The sequence below is a fragment of the Zonotrichia leucophrys genome, chromosome 14 (assembly GCF_028769735.1).
Source record: "Zonotrichia leucophrys gambelii isolate GWCS_2022_RI chromosome 14, RI_Zleu_2.0, whole genome shotgun sequence".
Lineage (NCBI taxonomy): Eukaryota > Metazoa > Chordata > Aves > Passeriformes > Passerellidae > Zonotrichia > Zonotrichia leucophrys.
This window is the reverse complement of record NC_088184.1, coordinates 2,804,460-2,827,970: the sequence shown is the minus strand read 5'-3', so window position 1 is coordinate 2,827,970 and position 23,511 is coordinate 2,804,460. Positions and strand designations below refer to the sequence as shown.

At 59.0% G+C, this 23,511-nt stretch overlaps 2 protein-coding genes across 2 annotated transcripts; both read right to left on the bottom strand.

Annotated features, from left to right (window-relative positions):
- Positions 1-210: 210 nt before the first annotated feature.
- On the bottom strand, positions 211-20,802 carry CLCN7 (chloride voltage-gated channel 7). Its single transcript, XM_064725511.1, has 25 exons — positions 20,599-20,802; positions 13,500-13,571; positions 12,886-12,957; positions 12,589-12,654; positions 11,866-11,998; positions 11,407-11,516; positions 10,651-10,731; positions 9,853-9,915; positions 9,156-9,239; positions 8,915-9,008; positions 7,938-8,002; positions 7,466-7,582; positions 7,122-7,176; positions 6,574-6,634; positions 5,956-6,094; positions 5,638-5,731; positions 4,281-4,450; positions 3,930-3,981; positions 3,110-3,237; positions 2,891-2,976; positions 2,281-2,413; positions 2,136-2,195; positions 1,641-1,817; positions 1,460-1,540; positions 211-1,329 (listed from the first exon to the last, which is right to left on the bottom strand). Exons 1-25 carry the CDS (start codon positions 20,728-20,730, stop codon positions 1,243-1,245), a joined length of 2,412 nt encoding a protein of 803 aa, XP_064581581.1. The 5' UTR covers positions 20,731-20,802; the 3' UTR covers positions 211-1,242.
- Positions 20,803-21,189: 387 nt separating this feature from the next.
- On the bottom strand, positions 21,190-23,387 carry PTX4 (pentraxin 4). The gene is made up of 2 exons (XM_064725512.1): positions 22,890-23,387; positions 21,190-22,766 (listed from the first exon to the last, which is right to left on the bottom strand). Exons 1-2 carry the CDS (start codon positions 23,016-23,018, stop codon positions 21,537-21,539), a joined length of 1,359 nt encoding a protein of 452 aa, XP_064581582.1. The 5' UTR covers positions 23,019-23,387; the 3' UTR covers positions 21,190-21,536.
- Positions 23,388-23,511: the final 124 nt, after the last annotated feature.

Genomic DNA, 23,511 nt, shown 5'->3' with positions numbered 1-23,511 from the left:
AGGGCCCAGCTGAGGCATCCTCTGCTTTGTGTTGGTGTTGAAAGGGAAAATAAACCGGGAAGGGGCAGCCAGGCCCTGCCTTGAGCCCAGGATGCAGCCACCCCCAAGCCTGTACCCTCCCAGCAGCAGGTTCAGGGCTCAGTTCAGCTCAAGGGAAGAAGAGAAGCAAGAGACAGGCAGCAGCACAATAAAAGTACAAACAGACTTTATTTCAGCACAGACCCTGCAGTCAAAAGCCTCTCCAGGCACCAGGTGAGGAAGGGGCAGTCCCAGGGCAGGGGGCAGGGCAATGCTAAGGGGAGGAGCAAGGATGGGGGAAGACAGGAAAAGTGAGGTGCCAGGGCTGGCTTTGCTCCCACCCCCAGCCAAATCCAGGACTGGTGGTGGGGTTCAGGGTGCCTAGAAGGGCCCAGGGGGCTGGAAGGGGCCAGAACATGCCCCAGGAGTGACTCTGGATCCCAGTGTGGGAGCATCAGTGGTGGGAGGACTGCAGGAGTGGCAGAGGGGCACAGGTTGCAGGACCAACATCTCCCCAGTGCAGGCAGCTCTCCCCTCCCCATCCCTGCCCCAAATCCCAGGGGTGTCTCCCCACACATGGGTTGGGTCAGAGTGGCTGAAGGAGCCAAGAAAGAGCCAGAGGCAGCAGCTGCAGAACCAGGGGAGCCCTTTTATTGCACAGCTAAGTAGGGCATGTCCCCCTCCTCAGTGCCAAGGAGCAGGGAGGCAGCCCCAGAGCTCAGCCCAACCCAGCAAGCAGGACTACAGGACAGCAGGGAATGGGGCCTGGGGGCAGGAAGGAGCCCCATGGTGTCCCCTCTGCTCCTCTCACAAGCCCTGCAGCCAAAGCTTGGGCAGGGCTAAGTCCCAGACAGCCCACACTGGGTGGATGAGGCAACAGAGACCACGTGTGGTGTCAGAGAACCGTGCCCAGCTCAGTAGGGCAGCCCTGCTCCCCATGGAACACTCCAGCCTTCACCCAACCATCAAGGAGAGCCTATTCCAGGAGCTAACAGAGCCAAGGGTGAATTTTGATCCCTCAGGGAAGCAGAGGAAGGGGTGACAAGAGGAGGCAGTAGACGTGGGAAGGCAGCAGCAGGCAGGAGGGCCGGGGCAGCACGGCCATGGCAGTGCTCCAGGCACTGTGACACCTGCAGGGACTGGCCCAGTCCTCTCCCCACCTCCTGCAAAAGGGGGTCCCCAGCTCCCAGGGGCCAGGGCACATCTCTGCTGGGCCACACTGCCTCACGTCTGTGCCAGAGACAGCTCCTCCAGGCCCTCCTTCCCCAGCCGGTACCTGGCGAGGTCCTTGCGGGTCACCATTCCCACCACCTGCCACAAGAGGGACAGGGTCAGCCTGATGTGGACAGGGAGCTCACAGGCTCACACAGAGCCTGGGGACAGCGTGTCCCTGTGCCCTGGAGGAGCCCAGGCTGCCAGCACACAGCGAGCAGGGACTCACCTCGTTGCGATTGTCCACAACCACCAAGTGCCGCAGGCCCAGCGCTCGGAAGAGCTTGAACACACGGGGCAGGGACGCCTCCTGCAAGGCACAACGGGCTGGGGGGGCTGCAGCACCCCCAGGCAGCCCCCACTGCCCACCCTGAGCCCTGGGGGGCTGTCAGGGGGCCCCTGGGCATTACCTGGGGCACGGTGTAGGGCGAGGGGTTCATGAACTCGCTGAGGTCAATCATGCACTCGCGCTCGTCCTGGGACACGTGGATGGACTGGATGGGGGGGAAGCGGGGGTAGGCGTCCCGGAAATCCTTCAGCTTCAGCCGCCGCTGCACCAGGCTCAGGTTGGCTCTTTCCACAAAAACCTGGGCAGGAAAGAGAGGGCTGGGCACTGTCCCACAGAGCTCACAGGCACCAAGACAATGCCCATGGCCAGGGAGGAAAAAGGGCAGAAGGGTGGGACAGATGGACCATGTGCAGAGGCACAGCCTGTTTGCCACTCACTCAGGGTTTGTGAGCACAGAGGGGTGCAGGATGGTGCTGGGGTAACCCCATCACTCCCCTGGGTGAGCTGAGGGAGATGACAAGGTCCCTCTGCCAGCTGAGCAGGGCAGGCAGCAATGGGCCTGAGACAGGACTGGGACAGCAGACACAACCCAGAGTCTCCAGGCAGCAGCACCCACCTTGTGCTTCAGCAGGACGATGAGCTGGGAACGCAGGATCAGCCCCCGCAGCCCCGCAACCTGCAACAGGCACTGTGTGTGAGGTGAGGGTCCCCACTGCAGCCAGCCCCCAGCTCCATCCCCTCCCCAGGGACACCCAGCCTGCCTGTGTGGTGTCAGGGTTGCTCTCCACCACGGGGAAGCCGTTGTGGTTGGAGGAGGTGTCACTGAGGATGTCCACGACCGTGCCCACGCGCTCAATCCTCCGCAGGCAGGTGACAGGAGTGCTCATCACCTCCCTGCAGGGAAAGCTCTGCGTGAAACACAGCCCCAAGGCAGCACACACTGAATCCTGCAATCACACACTGGCCTGCTGGCAAGGGACCTATAAGCTCATCTCATTCCAAACCCCTTCCGTGGGCAGGGACACCTTCCACTATCCCAGGTTGCTCCAAGACTGGCTTTGGACAATTCCAGGGAAGGGGCAGCCACAGCTTCTCTGGGTAACGTGTGCCAGGGCCTCAGCACCCTCACACCCAAAATATCCCCCACAACACACTCAACTCCTCAGTGCTGCTGCCTTCCTCAGGCCCCAAAAGCTGCCAGGGAGAGAGGAAGGAACACACTGCAGATCACATCCCTGCTGGGGAAGAAGCTGAGCTGTGGTACCAGGGGACAGCAGGTTCCTGCAACCAGAAGGTCACCACCTCCACTCCCAGCTCAGGCCAACATTGGGGTGCAAAGGCTGCTGCCACAGCCATGCCCAGCCCACCTACCTGGCTGTGAGGGAGTGGGATGTCACTGGGGCCTCCCAGTGCAGGAAGGGGACACTCTGCAGCTGGATGTGCATGTCATACAGCCCCTGCAACAAGAGCCAAGCCATCAGGAGAGGCCTGGTGAGGTGGCAAAGGCCACAGCCAGGCAGCAGCTCCTCCCTTAGAGCGAGCACATGCCTGTCATGGCCCCCCAGCCCTTGGGAGCACAGCAGCCCTCACCTCCACAAAGTAATCTCCCACAATCTTTGCTGTCATCAGCACCAGCATGATGGGGAAGCCATAGGTGACGTTGCCTGTTGCCTCCATCATGATGACAGTGAGACTCAGGGTCATCCGCACGATCCCACCTGCCAGAGGCACCCAGGGGGTTTAGAGGGGCAAGGAAACACAGAGTGAGGGCATCACAGAGCACCTGAGGGCCCTGAAGCTCTCAGTGACCCCCAAGTGACCCACACAGAGTGAGGGCTGTAGCTATGATATTTTCTGAAAAATCCTTTCTTTAGGATTTTTTCTCCTGAGAAGCTGAGAGGCTTCAGAACAAAATATAAACAATGATTATCTGCTGCTGTGGAATGCAACAGGTGTATTTCTGATTAGTCTCATGTGGTTGTTTCTAATTAATGGCTAATCACAGTCAGCTAGCTTGGATTCTTTCTCTGAGACACAAGCTTTTGTTATCATTCTTTCTTTTTCTATTCTTAGCTAGCTTTCTGATGAAATCTTTTCTTTTTTTAGTATAGTTTTAATATAATATATATCATAAAATAATAAATCAGCCTTCTGAAACATGGAGTCAGATCCTCATCTCTTCCCTCATCCAAAGACCCCTGTGAACACAGTCACAGAGGGCATCACAGAGCACCTGAGGGCCCTGAATCTCTCAGTGATCCAGGACTGCCCTGGGTGAGCCCAGCCCTCCCTGTGCTGGGCAGGGTAATGACGAAGCTGACAGCCAGGCTTCAGCTGGTAAGGAGCTGTCAGGGAAGCAGGGAGTGCTTTTTCCCATGACATCCTTAGCCCTGTGCCATGGGGGACTCACCCAGCTGTGCAGCAGCTCCCATCAGGGCGTACTTCCCAGGATCAGCCCAGATCTGAGCACAGGAAAGAAAAGGAGCCAAGTCACCTGCTGGCTCCAGGGCATTCAGAGACAGTCAGCAGAGTCCTGGCCCCCAAACCCCCTCCAAAGTGGGGAGAGCTGCCTGAACAACCCAGCTGCTGGCAGGGCTCCACTGGAACATGGGGAGGCCCAGACCCAGCTCAGGAAGACACCAAGCAAGGAGCCAGCCCAGTTCAGAGCTGTCAGCCAGCTCCAGGCACGCTGCCTGAGCCTGCCCCAGCCCAGCAGCGAGGGAGGAGGGCAGGGTGCCAGGGCTGCCCAGGCAGCACTCACCGAGCCCTTGGTCAGGTAGGACAGGGAGATGCCAAAGAGCCTCCCCCAGGCTGCCCCGATCAGCAGCGAGGGGATGAAGACCCCTGCAGACACTGTCAGGCCATAGGTCCAGCAGGCCAGGAAGAAATACATCAGTGTGAACATGCCCAGTGTCATGGGGTTGTAGGAACCTGGGGACAGAGCAGAGTCAGTGCTGGTCCCACAGCCAGGGGACTCTGTGATGGGCAGCAGCAGCCCCACAATTCCCTCCCAGCAGAGAGAGCCCCTCTTCTTGGGCTGCCCCTCCTGCCCTGGCAGCACAGGCACAGCCCTTCAAACTGGCTCTCCAGGTTATTTCTGCCCCCTCAGCACCCCCCACCCAGACAGGGCCATCCCAAGCCCTCACATCCCATTCCTCCATCTCATGACTCGTCCCCTCCCAGCCCTGTGGTTCCCAGACTCCCATGGTGAACTTCAAAGCCCCAAGGGAGGGACTGCCATGGCTGAAGGACAAGGTTGGGGGGGGACAGAATCCCACTGCCAGCTTTGGGATCAACTGAGCAGGGCATGTCCTGCAAAGTCCCTCCCATCCTGCAGCTTCCACAGCAGCTCCAGCCAGTGCCAGGCTGTCCCACAGCACAGGCTGTGCCACCCCAGTGAGACCCTGCTGACCCCACAACCCAGCTAAGTGCTATTTTGGGATTGTTGAGCAGCTCAATCTGGTTTAAACAAGTACTTTGCAACCCCTCCTTCAGACAGCAGCCTTGAGCCAGAGAGGAGCCAGCACTGTAGGAGCAGCCCCGAGCCACAGGATGGACATCTTGGTCATCTCCTGGCTGCAGGGGGCCAAGCTGCACCCCCTGGGCTGAGCATCTCCCTGCTGGGCACACAACTCTGATTCCACAGCAGGCAGAGGAGATGCTGGGGTTACACCAGGTCCAGGGAAAGTGGAGCTAGAACCTGGGAACCATTCTGTATTTCTCAAACAAATTCAAAGCCCAAGATCCACCTCCACAACCTGCCCAGAAGGTAAAGTCATTATGGGGCAAGTGGCCCTGCTGATTAAGAAAACATCCCAACAACATTTCCAGGACAGACTTCAGACAGACAGCAAGGGTCAGACACTCTCACACAACTCAGAAGCAGCACAGCCTGCAAATGTGCACAACCCAAACCAGGTCCTTGGCCCCACAGCCCTTTGGCTGAGCTCAGAGGTGCCAGCAGGCACAGCACCCATCCCTCCTCCTTGCACCTCTGCAGTACAGTGTTCTGTGAAGCCCTGAGGGGCTGATCATGCTCTGCCTTGTCCCAGCAGGGGCCAAGGCACACATGGACCCTCTCTGCTGATGTTCAAGCCCTCCCTGCTGGGTGCACTGACCTGGAGGGTCATGGAACAGGTTGACCACACTCTTCTCAGGTGTGTTGAAGAAGGCAGTGGCCATGGAGTTGTACTCTCCATCAGCACAGAAAAGCTGAAAAGGCAAGATAAGAAAGGGTTGGAAGTAGCAGGGAAGGCTGGGGGATGTGTGCCAGTGAGGAGGCAGCTCTGGGCAGGGAGGACACCCACAGCATCCTTGTGTCTCCAGCTCTGCCTGCATGGGAGGCATCAACTGTGAGGTGCAGTGTCCCAAACCCAGCAGGGTCTTGTCTCCCTGCTGAGCCCCCCACCCTGGATGCATTCTGCAGCAGGTCCTACCTGCAGGGGATATGCCACAGAGCTCCCCTGGATGGGCTGGCAGTCTCTGGAGCAGTAAATCATGACAAAGCCCACAGTCGCTGTCACTGCTGCCACCAGCATGGCCTCAACCACCTGCAGGCAGGGCCTGTGGATGTACCTGTGAACAGAGGAGTGACAGTGGCACCCAGGGCTGTGGGCAGCACCAGCACAGCCTGGCTGGCCATGTCACATCAGGCACATGACAGTCTGGCTGCCTCTGCTCCCTGCCCAGACCCTGCCAGGCCGAGCTGCTGCTTGAAAAGCTGCTGACAGGTAATGGCTGGGTCAGACTGGTCTCAGTTTGCTTTAGCAGCGCTCTCCCTTCTCTTAGTCCTCTCAGAGCACATGACAGTCAGGTCTGCAATGCCTGCACCTCTCTGGGCCCTCTAGTCACTGGAGGGAAATATTTGGCAGGGTCAGAGCAGTTGCTGGGATGCTGGGGGTCACAGCCCCAGGCAGTGAGAGACATGTGGCACCTTTCAGGAACTGCTGCTGCTCACATTAAATGAGAGATTCCAGCCTTGCTGCATGTGGGAATGCCACTTTGAGGGACTGCAGAACCCACATCAATCCCCTTCATGACCTGTGGGCTCTTACCTGATCCGGAACATTGTCAGCCAGTAATTGAGGGCATTGAACAGGGCCCCGAGGATCCCACCTGCAAATGGGAGACAGGAAAAGCTCAGCACGCAGGGCCCAGGCTGCCCACCACACAGGGAACCTCTGAAGATCACCCACAACCCATCCAGAGTGACCAGCAGCACATGTGGGTGCTGTCCCTGCAGCCAGCCAGGACCTGGCCTGGCACCAGCAGCAGGTGCCAATGTCACAGGCTGGCACCAGGCAGGCAAAGGACAGGCCAAATCCATGGGGATAAGGGCAGCTCACATGGCAGCAAGGGGCTGCCCAGGCCTGCAATGCACTGACCCTGCTCAACACGGGTTAAAGGGGCTTGACTTTGCTCCTGGGGCTGGGCCAGGATCCAGCTCTCATCCCTGCACAAGCCCCACAAGCAGCCTCTGCTCCAGAATTTAATGGATTCCCCATTTCCCCCAGGAAACTGGACACCAAAGCCTTTTAGACCCAGACAGAGAACAGAGGAAGCTATTCAGACTAATCAAATGGAAAGAGCAGCGTTCTCTTACCAACCACTCCCATAAAGATGAAGATAGGAATTTCCTGGATTGTGTATCCCATTTTCTGCAAGCAAGAAAGAAGTGGGTTTCACATCTCCTGGCCCATCTGCAGTCCCACAGTCAGTCTCTGACTGCTGGGACAGCACAACTCTGCCCCAGAGCTGAACAGAAATTCCTGAACAGCCCAGAACTGAACAGAAGTTCCTTCTGCTGGGCTGGTGGAGCTGAGATGTGTCCAGACCCCACAGCCTGCTCAGGCAGAGCCTGCAGATCGAGATTATAGACAAATTGATGTCCCCAAAGCTGCTAAGGGCTGTGTCTAACCCCTCCCCATGGGGAATACCTGTGCCTACCTCGCTGTCAAATCTGCCAAAGTTGATGAGCCCAGGGCTGGAGAGATCCCAGGCATTGCCGTGGTAAACGCTCAGGACAGAGTTCAGAGTGAAGGTGGAGATCATGGAGGCAAAGAACTGCAAGGAGATGCAGCCCAGAGTCACTGCCAGTGCCCCCAGCCCCATTTCCTCACCACATGGCCCAAACCACCCCCAAGGCCCTTGGGCAGGGCTGGGTGCCCATGGTGTGCTGGGGACAGGAGGTCACATTCCCTGCGGTGGCACTTTGGGCAGCTTAGGCTGACCAGGGTCTGGCTTCTCCTTTTGCCTCTCTGCTGCCCTGGGGAAAGGAGCTCAGCCAGGCCCAAATTCAGCCCCTGAGGAGCAGGGCACAGGAGGGGAGCTGTTCCCTGGAGCAGGGGTATCAGGGCACCCAGAACAGGCAATGCCTCACACCAGAACCAGCAGCTCCCCACTGCTTTCCAGCACTTACAATTCTCCACGTCAGGAACTGGTTCCAGAAGGAAGCTCCTTCCTCCAAGCTGAACAGGACACCCCCTAAAACACAAGATACAACATCTACACAAGGGAATGTGCCACAGCCCCAGCCAAGCACCCAGGCCATGTGCCCACACTGCCCAGACCCTGTCACAGGCAGGCTCACCAAGCCATCAGTGAGGCACTGACCACAGCAAAGCCCCCACTGCCATTTTCCACCTCAAGGAGGCAACATTTGGAGTCTGGGCAGGGCCAACACCTGCATGGCCTGGCAGGAAAACTTGGAAGGTCCCTGCAGTGCCCCATGCAGATCCCAACAGCTGCCTCCAAGCAGGTGGGAACAGCCTCCTGAGGAATTCCATGTCCAGGCACTGCTCAGTGCCAGAAAGCACCAACTCGAAATGAAATAAACCAGACTCAAGACAAAGTCATCACTGAAGTTCAAAATACTAGACTAGAAATTTCAACATCAAAAATACAAGAAATCTCACCCTAGAAATATCTAAAATAGAAGATGGCAGAACAAAAAAGTCAAACCACAAAAAATACAGCTTTAAAGCAAAGTCGACACCTTACAAAATTACAGCAGCTTTTAAAAGATATCAATTAAGTTCAACCTGTTTTAAGAATTACAAATTATAAACTTACTCTACTTTTGAACATACCTAAGAGAAGACCATAATATCAAATCTCCAAGAACTTTAACTTTGACCTTTAAAACACCAAAAACCCTTAAAAAAATCACTGAAACTCTTAAAAAAATGCCAAAAAAACTAAACACATCATTGTACTCCAAAAAAAAAAAAAATTTGTCTCAGTGTTTAAAGAAATACAACTTTATAATCTCATATTTCAGTAAGACTCTTCTGTAAAAAATCCTTTGGTAATATAAAATAAAAATAATATAAAAATAATATAAAAATAAAAATAATATTAAAAAATCCCTTATTAATAATAAAATAAGACACAGACCCACGGGGGCACCGAAGGCGGCCGAGACGCCGGCGGCAGCTCCGGCTGACACAAAATCCCTCTTCTCTGTGTCCCTGCGGAAATACTCGAAGATCTGAAACAGCAGAGAGGACATTTTTAGGGCTGGCCATGGCCTTGAGCTTAGGCAAGACCCAGAGGATGACAGGGATGAGGCCAAGCCACCAGTGGGAGCAGCACAGAGGGGCACCAGCAGCAAAACCCCTGGGAGCTCCACACCAACCTTGAAGTCTCGCTTTAAGGACGTGGATCTTCCCTGGGAGATGCCAGCAGCAATCACGGATCCAGAGTGAATCATGGGTCCTTCCTAGGGGCCAGAGAGCACAGTCAGATCAGGCATGGCTGGATGCTGCTCACCAGCTTGCAGTCCTGAGGCTGGATTGGGAGCATTTCCCTCAGGGAAATACAGACCCTGATGTTTTCCCCCTTCCCATCCTGGAGGTGTTCAAGACCAGGTTGGACAGAACTCTGAGCAACCTGGTCTGGTGAAAGGTGTTTCTGTCCACGGCAGGGGTTTGGAATGAGATGATCTTTAGGATCTCCTCCAACCCAAACCATTCCATGGTTTAACGAAATCCTTATCCTGGCATGTGCCTCCATTGCCCACCTCCTGAGGAAACAAGTGTTTCCCTTGCCTGCCCTCAATCCCAGCCTGCCAGAAAGGTCCCAATGGGGCACCCAACTCTCTCCCATCTACAGTTTGCAGGGACAGCCACTGATGGACAGGGGCTGCTGCTCTCTGCCCTCAGCCAAGCCACACACAGGCTGGCACGGTGGCACCACGTGCCCCAGGGGCTCCTTGGCCAGCAGACACCAGGGAATAACACTGGGAAGTCACCACAGGGCCCCCAGCACAGGAATGGTGACAGGCTGTGACACAAGTGCCAGCAGCAGGGACCAGCACATCAGCAGCACATCACCTTCCCAACAGCCAGGCCGCCGACCACCGAGAGGATCACCCCGCAGACTTTGATCACCAGGGTCTGCACAGGAGAGAAGGACACAGCATGTCACAGGGGTGCCACACGACACAGAAGGACACAGCAGGTCACAGGGGTGGCACACGACACAGAAGGACACAGCAGGTCACAGGGGTGCCACACGACACAGAAGGACACAGCAGGTCACAGGGGTGCCACACGACACAGAAGGACACAGCAGGTCACAGGGGTGCCACATGACACAGAAGGACACAGCATGTCACAGGGGTGCCACACGACACAGAAGGACACAGCAGGTCACAGGGGTGGCACACAACACAGAAGGACACAGCAGGTCACAGGGTGGGCACACGACACAGAAGGACACAGCAGGTCACAGGGGTGCCACACGACACAGAAGGACACAGCATGTCACAGGGGCGGCACACGACACAGAAGGACACAGCATGTCATAGGGGTGGCAGAGGAACAGGGCCATGGCAGCCAAAGGGGACACAAACCCAGTGGGCCCCAGGCATGGCAGGAGCCAATGACCCCAGGAACTCGTGACACTCATCCCCACCACTGTGGCAAACAGGGTTGGTAAATTTTCTTCTTGGCCAGAGCAGAAGTCTACCCAAAGCTGCTCCTCCCAGTACCAGGGCAGGAGATTTAACCTCTGGGCACTGGGGGGAACAGCTGTGGAGGTGGGAGCTCCTGCTGTGCCACAGGGTGGGCAGGGGCCACTCCAGGACCACACAATGTCCCCAGGCCATCCCACCACCTCCTGCTTCCTACCTTGAGCCGGACAACGTGAGGAATCTTCACGCCATTGAGGTAACATTTGATCTGGGGAATGCCACTGCCAGCTGCCACGGGCTGCAGGGAGCAGGGAGAGCTGTCACACACAGGGTGGGGACACAGCAGCCACCTTAGCCCTGTCACACAGCACACCCTCAGGGTGGCTCTGAGGTGAGGCCAAAGCTTATCAACAGGCTCTGGAGATGGGCTTGAGGGAGACACCCACTTCCTAAGGGCAAATGTGCCAAGGAAAAGGAGCTGGCAAGGAAAAGGAGCTGGATGGGTTCTTGGGGACACTCAGGTGTTCCCCACCCTGTCACAGATACAGAAAGGTCACACTTGGTGGCCAGGGAGAACAAAGGCAAAGCCACAAGGAAGGCACTGTGGATTAGAGTGATCCATAGGGAGTCCCAGACTCTGGCTTGTCCTCCAGAGACACCCAGCCAGACTGGTCAGTGCTGGTACTTGTGTACACCCAACACAGAGAGGCTGAGCTAGGGCCAAGGCTTGGGAGAGCTGCACCCCTGCCCAAGGCTGGAGCACAGCCTCTGCCCCAGGCTGCCAGCACACCCCAGCAGCCTGCCAGCCCCACAGAAACCCCCCAGCACAGCTGGAGCCAGCACCGAGGAGCTGGGGCTAGCAGGAGCCAAACTGGCAGAAACACATTCACCGGTCACAAAATTTTGAATGTTTTGTGGAAACATCATCCTGCTTTGCCCATGTAAAGAAGCCAGAGCAGTTCCAGACTCTTACCTCTATGAAGGCAACGATCAGAGAGCCCACCATCACCACGCTGGCATTCAGGGTGGCCCAGAGTAACAGGGAGAAAGAGAGGCCTCCTTTGGCTGTGAACTTGTCAATGTCTGGGGCAGCAGCTCAAGGAAAAGCCAGCATTTCTTGGGCACCATCCCTCCCAGCACAGCATCTCACAGAATCACAGGGTGACATGGGCTGGATGCCACCTTAAAAACCATCTAGCTCCAACCATGGGCAGGGATGCCATTCACAAGCCCCCTGTCACTTGGAGCACCCAGGGCAGCTGAAATGAGCCTCCTCTGTCACAGCAGTGCCCAGGCACAGCTCAGCCCTGCAGGGCAGCAGAGTCTGTGCCACCAAACTGGAGCGAGGAAGCGCTGCCCTGCTCCCCCAGGACCCCTCTCACAGCTCCCAGAGATGCCAGAGGTGCCAGCAGGCAGTGCTGTGTGAGGATACTGTCCTTCACCACGCGGTACTTGAGGCCAGCCAGGTTCTCCACCACGATGTCGATGAAGCAGGCGACGAGGCCGGTGAGGATGCCGATCATGGCGCAGATCACCCAGCGCTTGATCTCCACCGTGCGGAAAGCCTGGGGGGCAGGAGCCCTCACAGCCTGCTGCCAGCCAGCCTGGCACCCAGGGCACCCTGCCATCCAGGGCACCCCAGCACACCTGCCACCATCCCCAGCACGCTCCCAAGCCTGGGAAGCTCTGAGGAGAGCCAGGGAGTACCAATGCTGGCTGACCCAGCGAAGCCTGGACACAATTTTCTGATTTTAAGCAGTGTTCTTGTTCCTCTGTGGGATCTCTAAGGTGCTCTTCTAGCTTGCCTGTCTCTATTAGGCCCATCCTCCTGGGGTTCCTGCTGGGGCCCTGATTCCCAAAGCCCCCAGGGCAGATGTTTCACATGATTCCAGAAGTCCCTCTGTTCAGGGACCTGTCCCATGCCACCAAGTGCACCCAGATTAGCTCCCACTCCAACCACCTCATGCTGGGTCCTTGATCCAGTGGTTTCACAGCTTGCCACCAGCTGCTCAGTGCCCATAACCCATCCCAGCTCCACCTAGGCTTTAAGCACAACCTCCTCTGCCCAGAGAAGCCCCCAGCTGCCAGGCAGGGGGAGCAGCTTCCCTTGTCCAGCCCAGCTGAGATGAGCTGTGGGCAGCCCAGCAAGACTCACCGCATGGTTTATCCTCCTCTCCTCCTCCAGGAACAGCTGGTTTTCACTGTTGTCATAGTCCAAGCTCTAGTTTGGGGAAGGGAGATGCTGTTATTGTCTACCACCAGGCAAAGAGACCCTCATGTGGGGAGTGCTGCCCTCAGCCCCTCACCCTGCTCCTGTTACCATTTTCTTTCCTCCATTCCACCCCTTCTGCACTGAAACCACCCTCATGGGGCAGCTGTGAGCCCTGGCCCCTCACACCTCACCTGCTGCACCCCAGAGGGCAGACACAAGATGGGACAGATGGGCACCTACCTCGTACTTGAGTGACAGCAGCTTCTCATTGTGGGGGATCTCGTTGGGGCGCTGCCGAGGGACCTCTGTCTCCTGTGGGATGGGATGCACAGCTCAGGATGGTCAGGTCAGAGTCCAGCCCTCCCATCCACATGCAACTGTTGGTTTAACTCCTTCTGATGCTCAGGAGATGCACAGAGGACTGCAGGTGCAAGCTGCCTGGCAGGCAGGGATTTGGGATGATTTTCCACCACTTTTGGTGGATGTGTGGGATTTAAGGCAGCTGGACCAGGGGTGCACCCTCACCACATTAACCTGGCACTGAACACAAGCAATTCCATGCCCCAGTGGAGGGCAACCTTTCACCTCAGCAGGAAATTCCTTAGGCCAAAAGCAAGGAGCTATTTCAAGCAAACCCATGTTTTTGGGCAGAAACCAAATTCTGTTTCCCAAACGCCTTTGATCGTTCCCAGCTCCGAATTAGGGCATTTCCTGAGGATCCCAGAGGGGCCCCTGGGCCAGCAGCAGCTGAGGTCACCCAGCCCAGGAAGAAGTGCTGGAGGGAACAGCAGCAGCTGTTACTGGAGGAAGGGAAGGGGTCCCAGTAACAGGGGGTCCCTCTCTGTGCCACTCACCAGCTCATGGATGTCCTCGTTGAGGTCCACATTGCTCAGCTGCCCGATGCGCAGGAAGGAGGAAGGAGTGAGCTGGGGAGAGAAGGGGAAATGAGGTCAACTCCTGAAAGCACTTCAGATCTCTCAGGAGGATGAGCAGGGCTGCAAGATGCTCGTGCTCTGCCTCCCTCACTGAGCTCTGCCTGCCCCCCAAAACACAGCACCCTGCTCTCAGAGGAGGTAGCATCCAACACCCTGAAGGGAACCAGAGGCAGCAGCAGCCTGCCAGGGTTTGGGTGAGCTGCTCCAACCTGTCAGGAGGCAGAGCCAGCTCACCTGGGGAGTGCCAGCAGCAGTGGCTCACTGGGGACTGGCCACCACCAGCCCCTGGCATGGACAGTCCTGTGCTGAGCAGCACGTTCCACACTGCCCTGGGGCTGGGGAGGGACAGAGCCCCTGCACAACGTGCCACCTGCACAGCCACAAGCTCACCACGATGTGCCCTCAGCTGCCAGGCCCAGCCAGCAGCAAGGGGACAGCCGAGGACACGTCTGGCTCTGCCATCTGCTCCATGGAGCGGTCACCAGCCAGGAGAGGAGCACATCACGTCAGTGTTTGTCACCCCCTGAGCAGCTGGGACCAGAGTGACAGCCAGGCTGGCTGCCAGCCAGGAGACACAGCAGGAAGTGGGCACACTGCTCCTGCACAGCCCTGGCGACTCTGGTGTCTCTCTGAGCCAGCCCTGGTGCGATGCTGGGGAGCAGCATTTGCATCTCCCTCTGGGCAGCAGCTTCTCCTTTCACTGGTGATCACTCAGGGTTTTTACTGTGCAGTTGCACAGCACGGGAGTTTTTTCACTTTTTGGGCACCTCTGTCTCCTGGATGAGGCAAGCAGGGGCTTGGGCTGCAGCTGAGCAGTGCCACAGGGGGACCCAGCTGGAGCAGGCAGGCTGCTGTCACCCCTCCAGCCCCACAGGGATGCACAAGGACCTGAGCACTGTCCCCAAGAACAGCTCAAACACCATTCCTCAGCATTAAGATCTTCCCCTCCAGTGCCTCACCCCTCCCCAGCTGCCAGGTTAAAGAACTGGAGGATAAAAGAGGGATGGGTAAGGACAATAGCAGGGCTCTGGCCTGTTGGTGTCTCTGCTGGCAGGTCCCAGCCCCAGCCCCTCGCTGCTTTAATCCCCCCAATCCTGTCTGGAACGTGAGGCCAGAGCTGCTGCTGGGAGCCCTGCACTCACTGCAGAGCAAGAATATCCCTTTGTGTTTGCAGCCTGACCTATTTTCCCATTTTTCCCTCTGCTCCACATTCCCCTTCACTCCCTGACCTGCAGATGGGTTCTGCCCCAGCTTCTCAAACCCTCTCTGGTGCCCTTTAGCCCCACAGTGCTCCATGCTGCCATTGCCACGCACTGCTTTGGCAAAACCAGCCTGGGCTTTGCTTCTAGTCCCTGATAGCTCCACACTCTCAGTGATCCAGGTGGAGCCTTCTCCAGCAGTCAGGGCAGACCACAGTGGATTTCTAAGAGCTGGGTACACACAAAGCTGTCACCTCCCTGAATTTAGGGCCATGAGCTGGATACAGGAACTGCCTGTTCCAGTGCCCAGCTGCTCTGAGATCCCAGCCAGGCCCCCACCATCCCAGGGAGGGGGAAGGTCACATTGTCCCAGGGACAAAGCTGACACCTTGCAAAGGAACACACCGCCACCAGGACTGAGGAAGCACAAGGATTTAAGGCTCCTGTAGGTGCCACACATCCAGGGCAAGATCAAGGCAAGGAGATGGAAAATGTCACTCATGCCATGTCCCTTGTGTAAGGGCTCAGGCAGGACCAGCCCTTCAGGGAAAATTCTCCTTCTGTTAGCAAGGAGGTCTGCAGAAACATCAAATGTGGCCGAACCAGTGACATCCCACCCTGTTCCCTCCTTCCCTGTGCAGAGAGCAGCCAGGACACAGCAGCTCAACTCCCCATTGACTGAGCAGGACACAAGCACAGATGGAGGAAAAGGAGGAGCAGTGGAACCTGAAGCTGAACTCAGACAAGCAGCACATTTTTAATATCCTTCCCCTGAGTCCTGGCACCCCTGTGGCATCTGCAAGGAGAGGCCTGGCTCCTGTCTCACCACCACAGGATCACATGCCAGGAGGGCAGGAAAGAGACACTTCAGCAGCGCCCAAGAATGATAAAAGGAGAGATTCAGGCAGCCTGGAGCCAAGAGAAAAGGTTATTTGTGCACAGCTCAAAGACTCCCTGAGCAATGCCCTCCTTGGGATGTTTTCAAACTCAGCCAAGGCAGCTGCTGATCCTGGGGACGTGTGATGTTGGTGTGACTGGGCTGTGATCATTTCCACATAAAAACAGGCACTGCTGCCAAAACCCAGAGAGCACAGAGGGGTTAACAGCTCTGCTGCCCCAGGAGAGGCTCTGGGACACTCTGAGCCTCACTCTGCCAGTGGCAGGAGCAGCCAGCCCTCAGCTCCTTTGGGTGGTAAAGGTAATTTCATCCTGAGCTCTGCAAAGAGATGTCTGGAGCCTTGGTCTGAAGCAAAATAAGTTATCATCAGTGTTGGTGGGCAGGAATGTTGGCAGGCAGGGCTGCTCCCCAAGGGACCTCACCAGGCTGCAGGAGAGCCCCCAAATGCAACAGGGGCAAATACAAAGCCCTGCACCTGGGATGGAGGAGTCCCAGTGGTCAGGAAGTAGCTGTTTAAAAAGTCTTGCAGTGACCTGGTGGGTGAGGCAAGAGGTGTCAGTGGCACAGACCTGGAGGGGAGGTGGCCAACCCCCTCCTGGGTGGTGCCAGACCCCTGCCAGGTCTGGGAAGGGATCCCACACCTCCACCTGGCACCTGCAATAGCACACCTGGGACTTGGCATCCAGTGTGGGCTGCCTGGGCAGAAAAGACACAGAAAGTGAGCTCAGCAAGAGGGGCTGCAGCACACGGCAAGATACACAAGGAGAAGCTGGTGCTTCTCAGGGAGCTCTTCATGCCATCTCCAGACACCCAACAAGGGGTTACAGACAGGACAAAGCCAGAATTCCCTGAAGCTTTGCACTGATGGGACAAGGAGCAGTGGATAAACTGCAGCAAGGGAACTTCTGCTCAGATATCAGAGCCAAAGGTTCACCCTGTGGCTGTGACAACTGAATTTGGGACCAAACAGGGGGCAGAGCAGTTCCCAAAGCTCCTCTGGGTCTGTCCCTCAGGGATCTGCTCTGAGCAGGGACTGGAGCCCCCTCAGGGACTCCTGAGCTCCCTTTCCCCTTTGTCATGCTGGCTCCCACTCTGAGACCAGCAAGAGCAAACTGAGGATCAACCTCAACATGCAAAAAATCTAGCAGAAGATCTCAATCACCACCTTCCAGTCATGCCCTGGATGCATGACCTCCATGATCCAAGCCAGGCTGGGGGATCCCCATGGCCCAGGCCAGGCAACCAAGCCATGCCCCCCAAACATTGCTCTGGAGAACCATCAGTAGGATCAAATGGGCTCCACAGCCCATTTCCACAGGGATGAGCCAGGTCCTCCCTGCAGGACATGAGGAGAGGCCCCTGGGCACTGTCCCTTGTCACCATCCTATGCTCAGCCTAGACACTGTCCCTTGTCACCATCCTGTGCTCAGTAAGGAACTGGCAGCACGTGACTCTCCGTTATTGATGAGATAAAGCCCAGCACAGACCACAGAAGCTGTGGGAGGGAAGGAGGAGGATCTCCAGCCCTCAGGGCCCCTCTTGGCCACAGAACACTCTGCCCCTTGTACCAGCCTGGGTGGAAGACTCCAGGCTGTGTCACTGGTGTGTCACCAGCACGAGGACCCTGTCACTGGCTCTGGCAGGGAACAGGGGAGATGAGCTGCAGGGCTTTTCACCTTTTTGACCCTCCTCTGACACACAGCCACAGCTGGGACAGGCTGCAAACCCACCCAGCATCATCCCCAAAACGCCTCACAGCAGGACAGAACAGGGCTCCTCACCTCCAGGCTCATAACAGGGTGGAAAGCACCAGGACTCTCCCCAAGGTGTCACCACTTGGCTTTTGCTTCCAGCTCCTGCTGCCACTGCCAGGGCACAGCTGCTGCCTGACCCTCACCTCCATGAGGATGGGAAATGCTGGCATTGCCCTGGCCTTTCCCCTGGCACAGGAGCAGCACAAGGATGAGACCACACTCCCCAATGGTTTGAGCAACCTGCAGAAAACTCCTGAAGTTCCCGTGCTGGGGGAGGCTCCTGCCACCACCCCAGGGCAGTGGCTCTCCAGGGCAGCCACCTCCAGGCTCACAAGGGCAGCCCCTGTGCCAGTAACCTGGGCTGTGCAATCTGCAGCCCATCTGCCAGGAATCAGGGTTCCCCCAGCACTCACACTTCCCTTTTTCTGCCTCCTCCCACCAACATTTCTTGATTGCAGCCTGGCCACTAACTTGAGAGCAAAGAAAATGAGACCAGCAACACCCAGAGATGCAGAATAAACACACAGGGGCTAAGAAGGGGCAAAGAAGGACACAGCCTGGTTTTCATGGAGGTGAGCCCTTGCTGCAGGCACCCTTTGAAGCAGGAGCTTCAAACCAACCCCAAAATCAAGGCACTTCAGCACAAATATCTTTGATGGTAGCGAAGGAGAAATGTTCTTCCACAAAAAATACCTCATGATGGAAATTGGCTGCTCTTACCAACATTTTCCACCCACTTCCCAGCCTGAGAACCAACACACGTGGCTGAGGGAAGGGACAGCCCCCAGCAGGCACAGTGCTCAGAGACACAACTGCCCCTCAGCCCTTGCTCATCATGATCACAGTCCCCACCATCCTGGAAATGGCCTGGAGGAGGAGGATGAGAGTGGGAATGAGATGGAATGTTGGAAGAACACAAGATCCCAGGACAAGGCAGGGGACAGGGACAGGATTGCTGCTCTGTTGGGACCCTGTTCTACCAGATTCACACCAAGCACCTTTCAGGCAAGGCTCTGGGTAGGAAAACTCATTCTTTGGTGCTAAAAGGTGCTCCAGGCACCAGAAAACCCTGTGAGAGGATGAAGGCTTGGCCAGCCCAGCTGGCCCCAAAGCAGAGCAGACCTCAGGACAGGCCCCTCACAGCCACAGGGGTGTTCATCCAGCCTCTCCTCACCTCCCACCCAGCAGAACTCATCTCAGTCCCTCTCAGCTGGCAGCTGCAGCCCCGTGTTTCCTCTGGGCACCTGAAGATCACTTTCATTTCCATTTAACAAGCACGTGACAAAGGGAACAAGTGATGCTAGGGGACATTTTTACTGTATTACACAACCCAGGTTTAAATCTCCCCAAGCAGCTCCAGCCTCTCCTTATCTCTCCCCCAGAGCTGTCCTGCCTTCCTGCTTCAATCCACACGACTGAAAATCATCTGGGCACAGGGAGAGGCACTGCCCAACACCAAAACACAGCCCCAGCCCTACAGAGACACCCCAGCTGCCACTGCCAGGGGCACCTGTGCTCTGGAGCTCCTGCAAGGTGCTCCTTCTCCTCCCTGCCAAGGAAAATGCCACCGGTGCCCTGTCACAGCTGGGACCCTGCCTGCACTGTGCCAATAAATCACATTGGCATGGCTGGGTATCCACTCCAGCTGCCCCTGCTATGCAGGCCTCAGGCACTTCTCCCAAACCACCAGGAAAAGCCTTTCCCAATGACCCCCAGCCATGAGATCTGCTTAATCCCTGCTTTAACACCCTTCAAACCCCCAGAACTCCCCGTGTGCTGTAAATATACGAGGTTCTGCTGCACTGCCCAGCAGGATTACTTTTATTTCCACCCCAGAGCAGCTGCCATGGCACAGCTGCCATTCCCTGCTCCCAGAGCACTCACAAGGCTCTCCCAGCCTAACGAGCCCTGCATTTCCCTCTAATTAGCTGCTGTTCTGACTTGCCCAGGAGCAGGGCAGCACAGGATCGTGCTGGGCCAGACATCCCTGCTCACAGCTGCCACAATCTGGCACTGCTCCTCCCTATCCAAGCTCAGGCCTCCCAGAAAACTCTCCACAGGGAATTCCACCTGGAAGCAATGCCTGTCCCACCTGGGGCTGGCACAAAAGTGCTCCATGGTCCCACCCTGCCCTCCCATCCACAGCCCAGTCCAGCCCAGCCCTCCCACCCTCAGCTTCACTCTGGAACAGCTGCTGAGGGCCTCAGTTTTCTTCACTGAGCTGCATGAAGGGGAGAGAACACCAGGCAGGCAGCCTGAGGGCACACTGGAGAGAAGTTCTCCTCACTTAATTAACCTAGATTAACTTGGAAGGAGAACTTGGAGGAACTGGGCTCTCTCTGTGACGCGGCCCACCTTGGACCTGCTTTTTGCCATTGTATCTCCATCCGTCCCACAGGACACCCTGCACCACTGCAGTGTTGGAGGCTCTCGTGTCTGAGCCCTGCCTGGTGGTCAGCAGCACGGCAGGCATCAGGCTCTCATAGAAAGGTATTTTTAAGAGAAATTAATTTAGCACAAATTAATTTTACATGGACATATACAGACCAAACAAAGGGGAATGGCTTCAAACAAAACAAAAGGAGACCAGATTAGATGTCAGTAGGAAATGAGGGTGGGCAGGCCCTGGCACAGGGTGCCCAGAGAAGCTCTGGATGCCCCTGGATCCCTGGCAGTGCCCAAAGCCGGGTTGGGCAGGGCCTGGAGCAGCCTGGCTTAGTGGAAGGTGTCCCTGCCCACGGAGGGGTAGAACAGGATGGGATTTAAGGTCTCTTCCAACCCAATCCCGCCGAGATTCCCGGAATGAGGAGCAGCCCCAGCGGGCAGGAGCCGGGCCCTGCTCAGTGCACGGTGCTGCTGCCAGGGACCGTCCCAGGGCAGGGGAACAGCAGGGATGGAGCCGCTGGGGACTGACTCAGCCCCAGCTCAGCTTTTCCCCCGTGAGTGCCCCGTGCCCCGGCCATGGCTCCCCCGGTTCTGCTTTCCCAGCCCGGAGCGACCCCGACCGCCCCCGCCCAGCCCCGGGGCAACGAGAGCGTTAAACACGACAAGGAGGGAGGAGGGGGCGCACACACGGCCCCAGCCCCGGCCCGCAGCCCGCGGTCCCAGCCCGGCCCGCTCCGTGCTCCCTCCGGCGCGGAGCCCCCGCTCCCGGGGGCGGGACCCACCTGCCGGCCGCTGCCCGCCGCACCCGGGCCGGAACCGTTCAGCAGCGGGGTGGTTTCGCCCGCACGCCCGTCCTCGTCGTCGTCGTCGCGGTCGCGGCCGGACCAGGACACCTTCTTGGCGACGTTGGCCATGCGGGGCAGCGGCGGCAGCTGCTCCGCCGGGCCTGCCCCGCCGCGCGGTCATGTGACCGCCGCCGCCGCCATCACGTGCCCGGTAGGGCTGCCGGGGGCGCCCCGAGGCACCATGGGAGTTGTAGTTCCGACAGGGGGCCGCCCAGAATGAATGGGGATGGAATGGGACGGGATGGAATGGAATGGGCTGAGCGGACCCCGGTGGGTGCGAGGCTTTGCCCCATACACACACCCGGCCCTCCGGGAACAAGGGGCTCCGGGAACGGCCGGGGAGCGGACGCTGCTGCAGGTCTCCAGGCACAAAATTCCGCAGAGTGTGCTTGGCCTTATGGAGCAGCACAGCCCGGCCCAAAGCCCTGCCCCGCCAGGAGCCCGAGGGCAGCGGCAGCGCACGGCATCGGCACCGGCACCGGCGCTGGCTCACCCGGTCACGGCTGTCCCTGCTCCGCTTCCCCTGCTCCGATCAGCGGCAGGAACGAGCAGCACCACCCGCTCGGGCTGCCCGTACCGAGCAGCTCCTGCCCGACTGTGAGCGGCATCGAGCGCGGCAGGGAATGAGCAGGACAGAGATAAATTGGGTTTCTCTAACGATAGGAGCGCTTTAATAGGAGCCATGGGCTGTGCATCCTCTGGGAGCAGGCGACCTCTGCCTTTGATCCCCCTCTGGCTGCCAAGACCCATTTCCCCCCTCGGTGGTGGCTGTTCTGAGACCCCTCCCTGCTGGGTGTCCCATCGCCCCGGGAGGGTTCAGCTGTGCCGGGAGCAGCACCGTGACCCCGCCGTGACCATTCCCGCTGCCAGCCTCGTCAGAGGCACGGACACGCCACCCTCCGCACCCCGCCCCGCAAGGAGGCATCGGCCAAGGTGAGCAGGGGGCCGCGGGGCAGCCCCCGCCCTGTCGCCATCCTGGCCACCTCCCCGGGCAGGAGAGCCCTTCTCCAGAGAGCGAACCCAGCCAGGTGACCCACAAAAGCTTCTGCAGTGCCCAGGGCCGTGCTGGGGCCGTGCTGCCCCCAGCCCAGCAGCAGCGAGCCACCAGCGGGGATTCCATGGCCCTGCTGGAAGCCGGAGCCGGCAGCCAGCAGCCTCCGGTCCACGTAGAATCGGTACCGGCCCTGGCCCGAGGACCAGGTGAGGCACAGGTGGTGCCATTTGCCATCGAGGAGCGGCGCCGCCGGGAGCTCCCGGAACTGCCCGTGCCCCAGGATGAACCGTGCGGAGCCGGGGCGATCCTCACCGAGGCCTAGCACGGCCAGCTCGCTGGGCCCGTCCCCGGTGCCGTACGAAAGGAGAGCCCCGAGGCGAGGGGCTGCCGTGGCCAGCCAGGCGCAGAGCGACACCGCCCTGAGCCCCCGGTGAGGGCCCAGCGCCAGGACGGCCCCGTGCCCAGCGGAGGGCTCGGGGAAGAGCAGGACCGACCCGGTGCGACAGGCGGGGGAGGCGGGCACCGGGGCGGGGGGGCCGTGCCTGCCCTGTCCCGGCTGCCGGGGGGCTCGGGGCTGCTCCTGGGGAGCCGTGCTTGTGGTGGGGAGCATCGCTTCCACGGTCGGGGGTGCTGCTGCTGCATCCTCAGGGCTCTCCTCATCCTCCCCGGGCGCTGCCCCAGGCCCGGCATCAGCGGGCAGCCGGTGCCCTTCGTCCTGCCGGTGCTGCTGCCCCCGCCGTGTCTTCGGGGGGCGAGGGCTGGGGGTGCTGCGGGCAGGCTGCCCCGGGGGCTGCTGCTGCTCCGGCTGCCTGCCCCGGCTCCGGGCGGTGTCGGTGCCAGCCTCCACCAGCGCGGCCGGGGGGTGGATGAGCAGGGGCTGCGGGGGGCTCAGGGCACTCACTGTCCCCTCCAGCCTCCTCAGCCTGCGCCGTAGCCGCCGGCCAGCAGCGGCCAGGCGGGCCAGCTCCGCACCCAGGGCGGCCCGGGCAGCGTCAGCCGCCTCCGCCTGCTCCGCCAGTGCCTGGAAGCGTCCATCGATGTTGTAGGAGATGTTGTAGTTGCTGGCGATGCTCTGGAGATGGTTCAGCGTCACCTCCTGCAGCCGGAGAAACTGCAAGGGAGTGGGATGATGTGGGGCGAACGCATGGCCCCATGCCGGTCCCTGCCCAACCCGAAATGCTGGGTGCCCCCTGGCACAGGCTGGCAGCGCCCCGTCCCCGCCCCGGGCACCCACCTGCTCCTCCAGGCGCCGCAGCCGCAGGAGCAGGGGGCCGGGGCGGGCCAGGGGCGCCGGGGCGCGGGTCAGGCCGCCCTGCAGGGCAGCAGCGAGGACCAGGCACAGGGGCAGTGCCATCCCCGCCATCCCGCCGCCGGACGCGTTCTGCCTGCACGGCAAGGCCGGCCCCGGCCCCCGCGGTGTCCTCCCGGGCAGCCCCCACCGCTGATGAGATCCGCAGGCACCGCTGGCACGGCCCCGCACCGGGGCTCCCGGCGCTCTGCGGGGGCGGCTGGGCCCGGCCCTGAGCTCCCGGGGCTCCGCGGCTGGGGCCGGGCCGGGGGGCTCGGCTGTGAGTGGGGGATCCTGGGCACGGGGCTGGATGTGTGGCAGCGGGGGACAGGATGGTCAGTGCCGGCAGGACAGGGCAGGGGGGATGGAGTGGTCAGTGCCGGCATGACAGGGCAGGACAGGACAGGACAGGTCGAACAGAGCGGTCAGTGCTGGCAGGACAGGACAGGACAGGGCAGGGCAGGGCAGGGCAGGACCGGTAGCACGGAGCGGTCAGTGCCCTCAGGACGCTGCGGTGCCGCAGGGCCACCACGAGGGGGCAGCACGCGAGCGCAGCAGCGCCCAGGTG

Bases quoted from the DNA above. Each gene is read 5' to 3' on its own strand.
- CLCN7 (XM_064725511.1), bottom strand. From the start codon at position 20,730: ATGGCCAACGTCGCCAAGAAGGTGTCCTGGTCCGGCCGCGACCGCGAC. The intron at 10,732-11,406 runs GTAAGAGTCTGG...TGCTCCCTGCAG, and splicing joins TGATCGTTGCCTTCATAGAG to CCCGTGGCAGCTGGCAGTGG. The intron at 7,583-7,937 runs GTAAGTGCTGGA...ATCTCCTTGCAG, and splicing joins AGTTCCTGACGTGGAGAATT to TTCTTTGCCTCCATGATCTC.
- PTX4 (XM_064725512.1), bottom strand. From the start codon at position 23,018: ATGGCGGGGATGGCACTGCCCCTGTGCCTGGTCCTCGCTGCTGCCCTG. The intron at 22,767-22,889 runs GTGGGTGCCCGG...ACTCCCTTGCAG, and splicing joins TGCGGCGCCTGGAGGAGCAG to TTTCTCCGGCTGCAGGAGGT.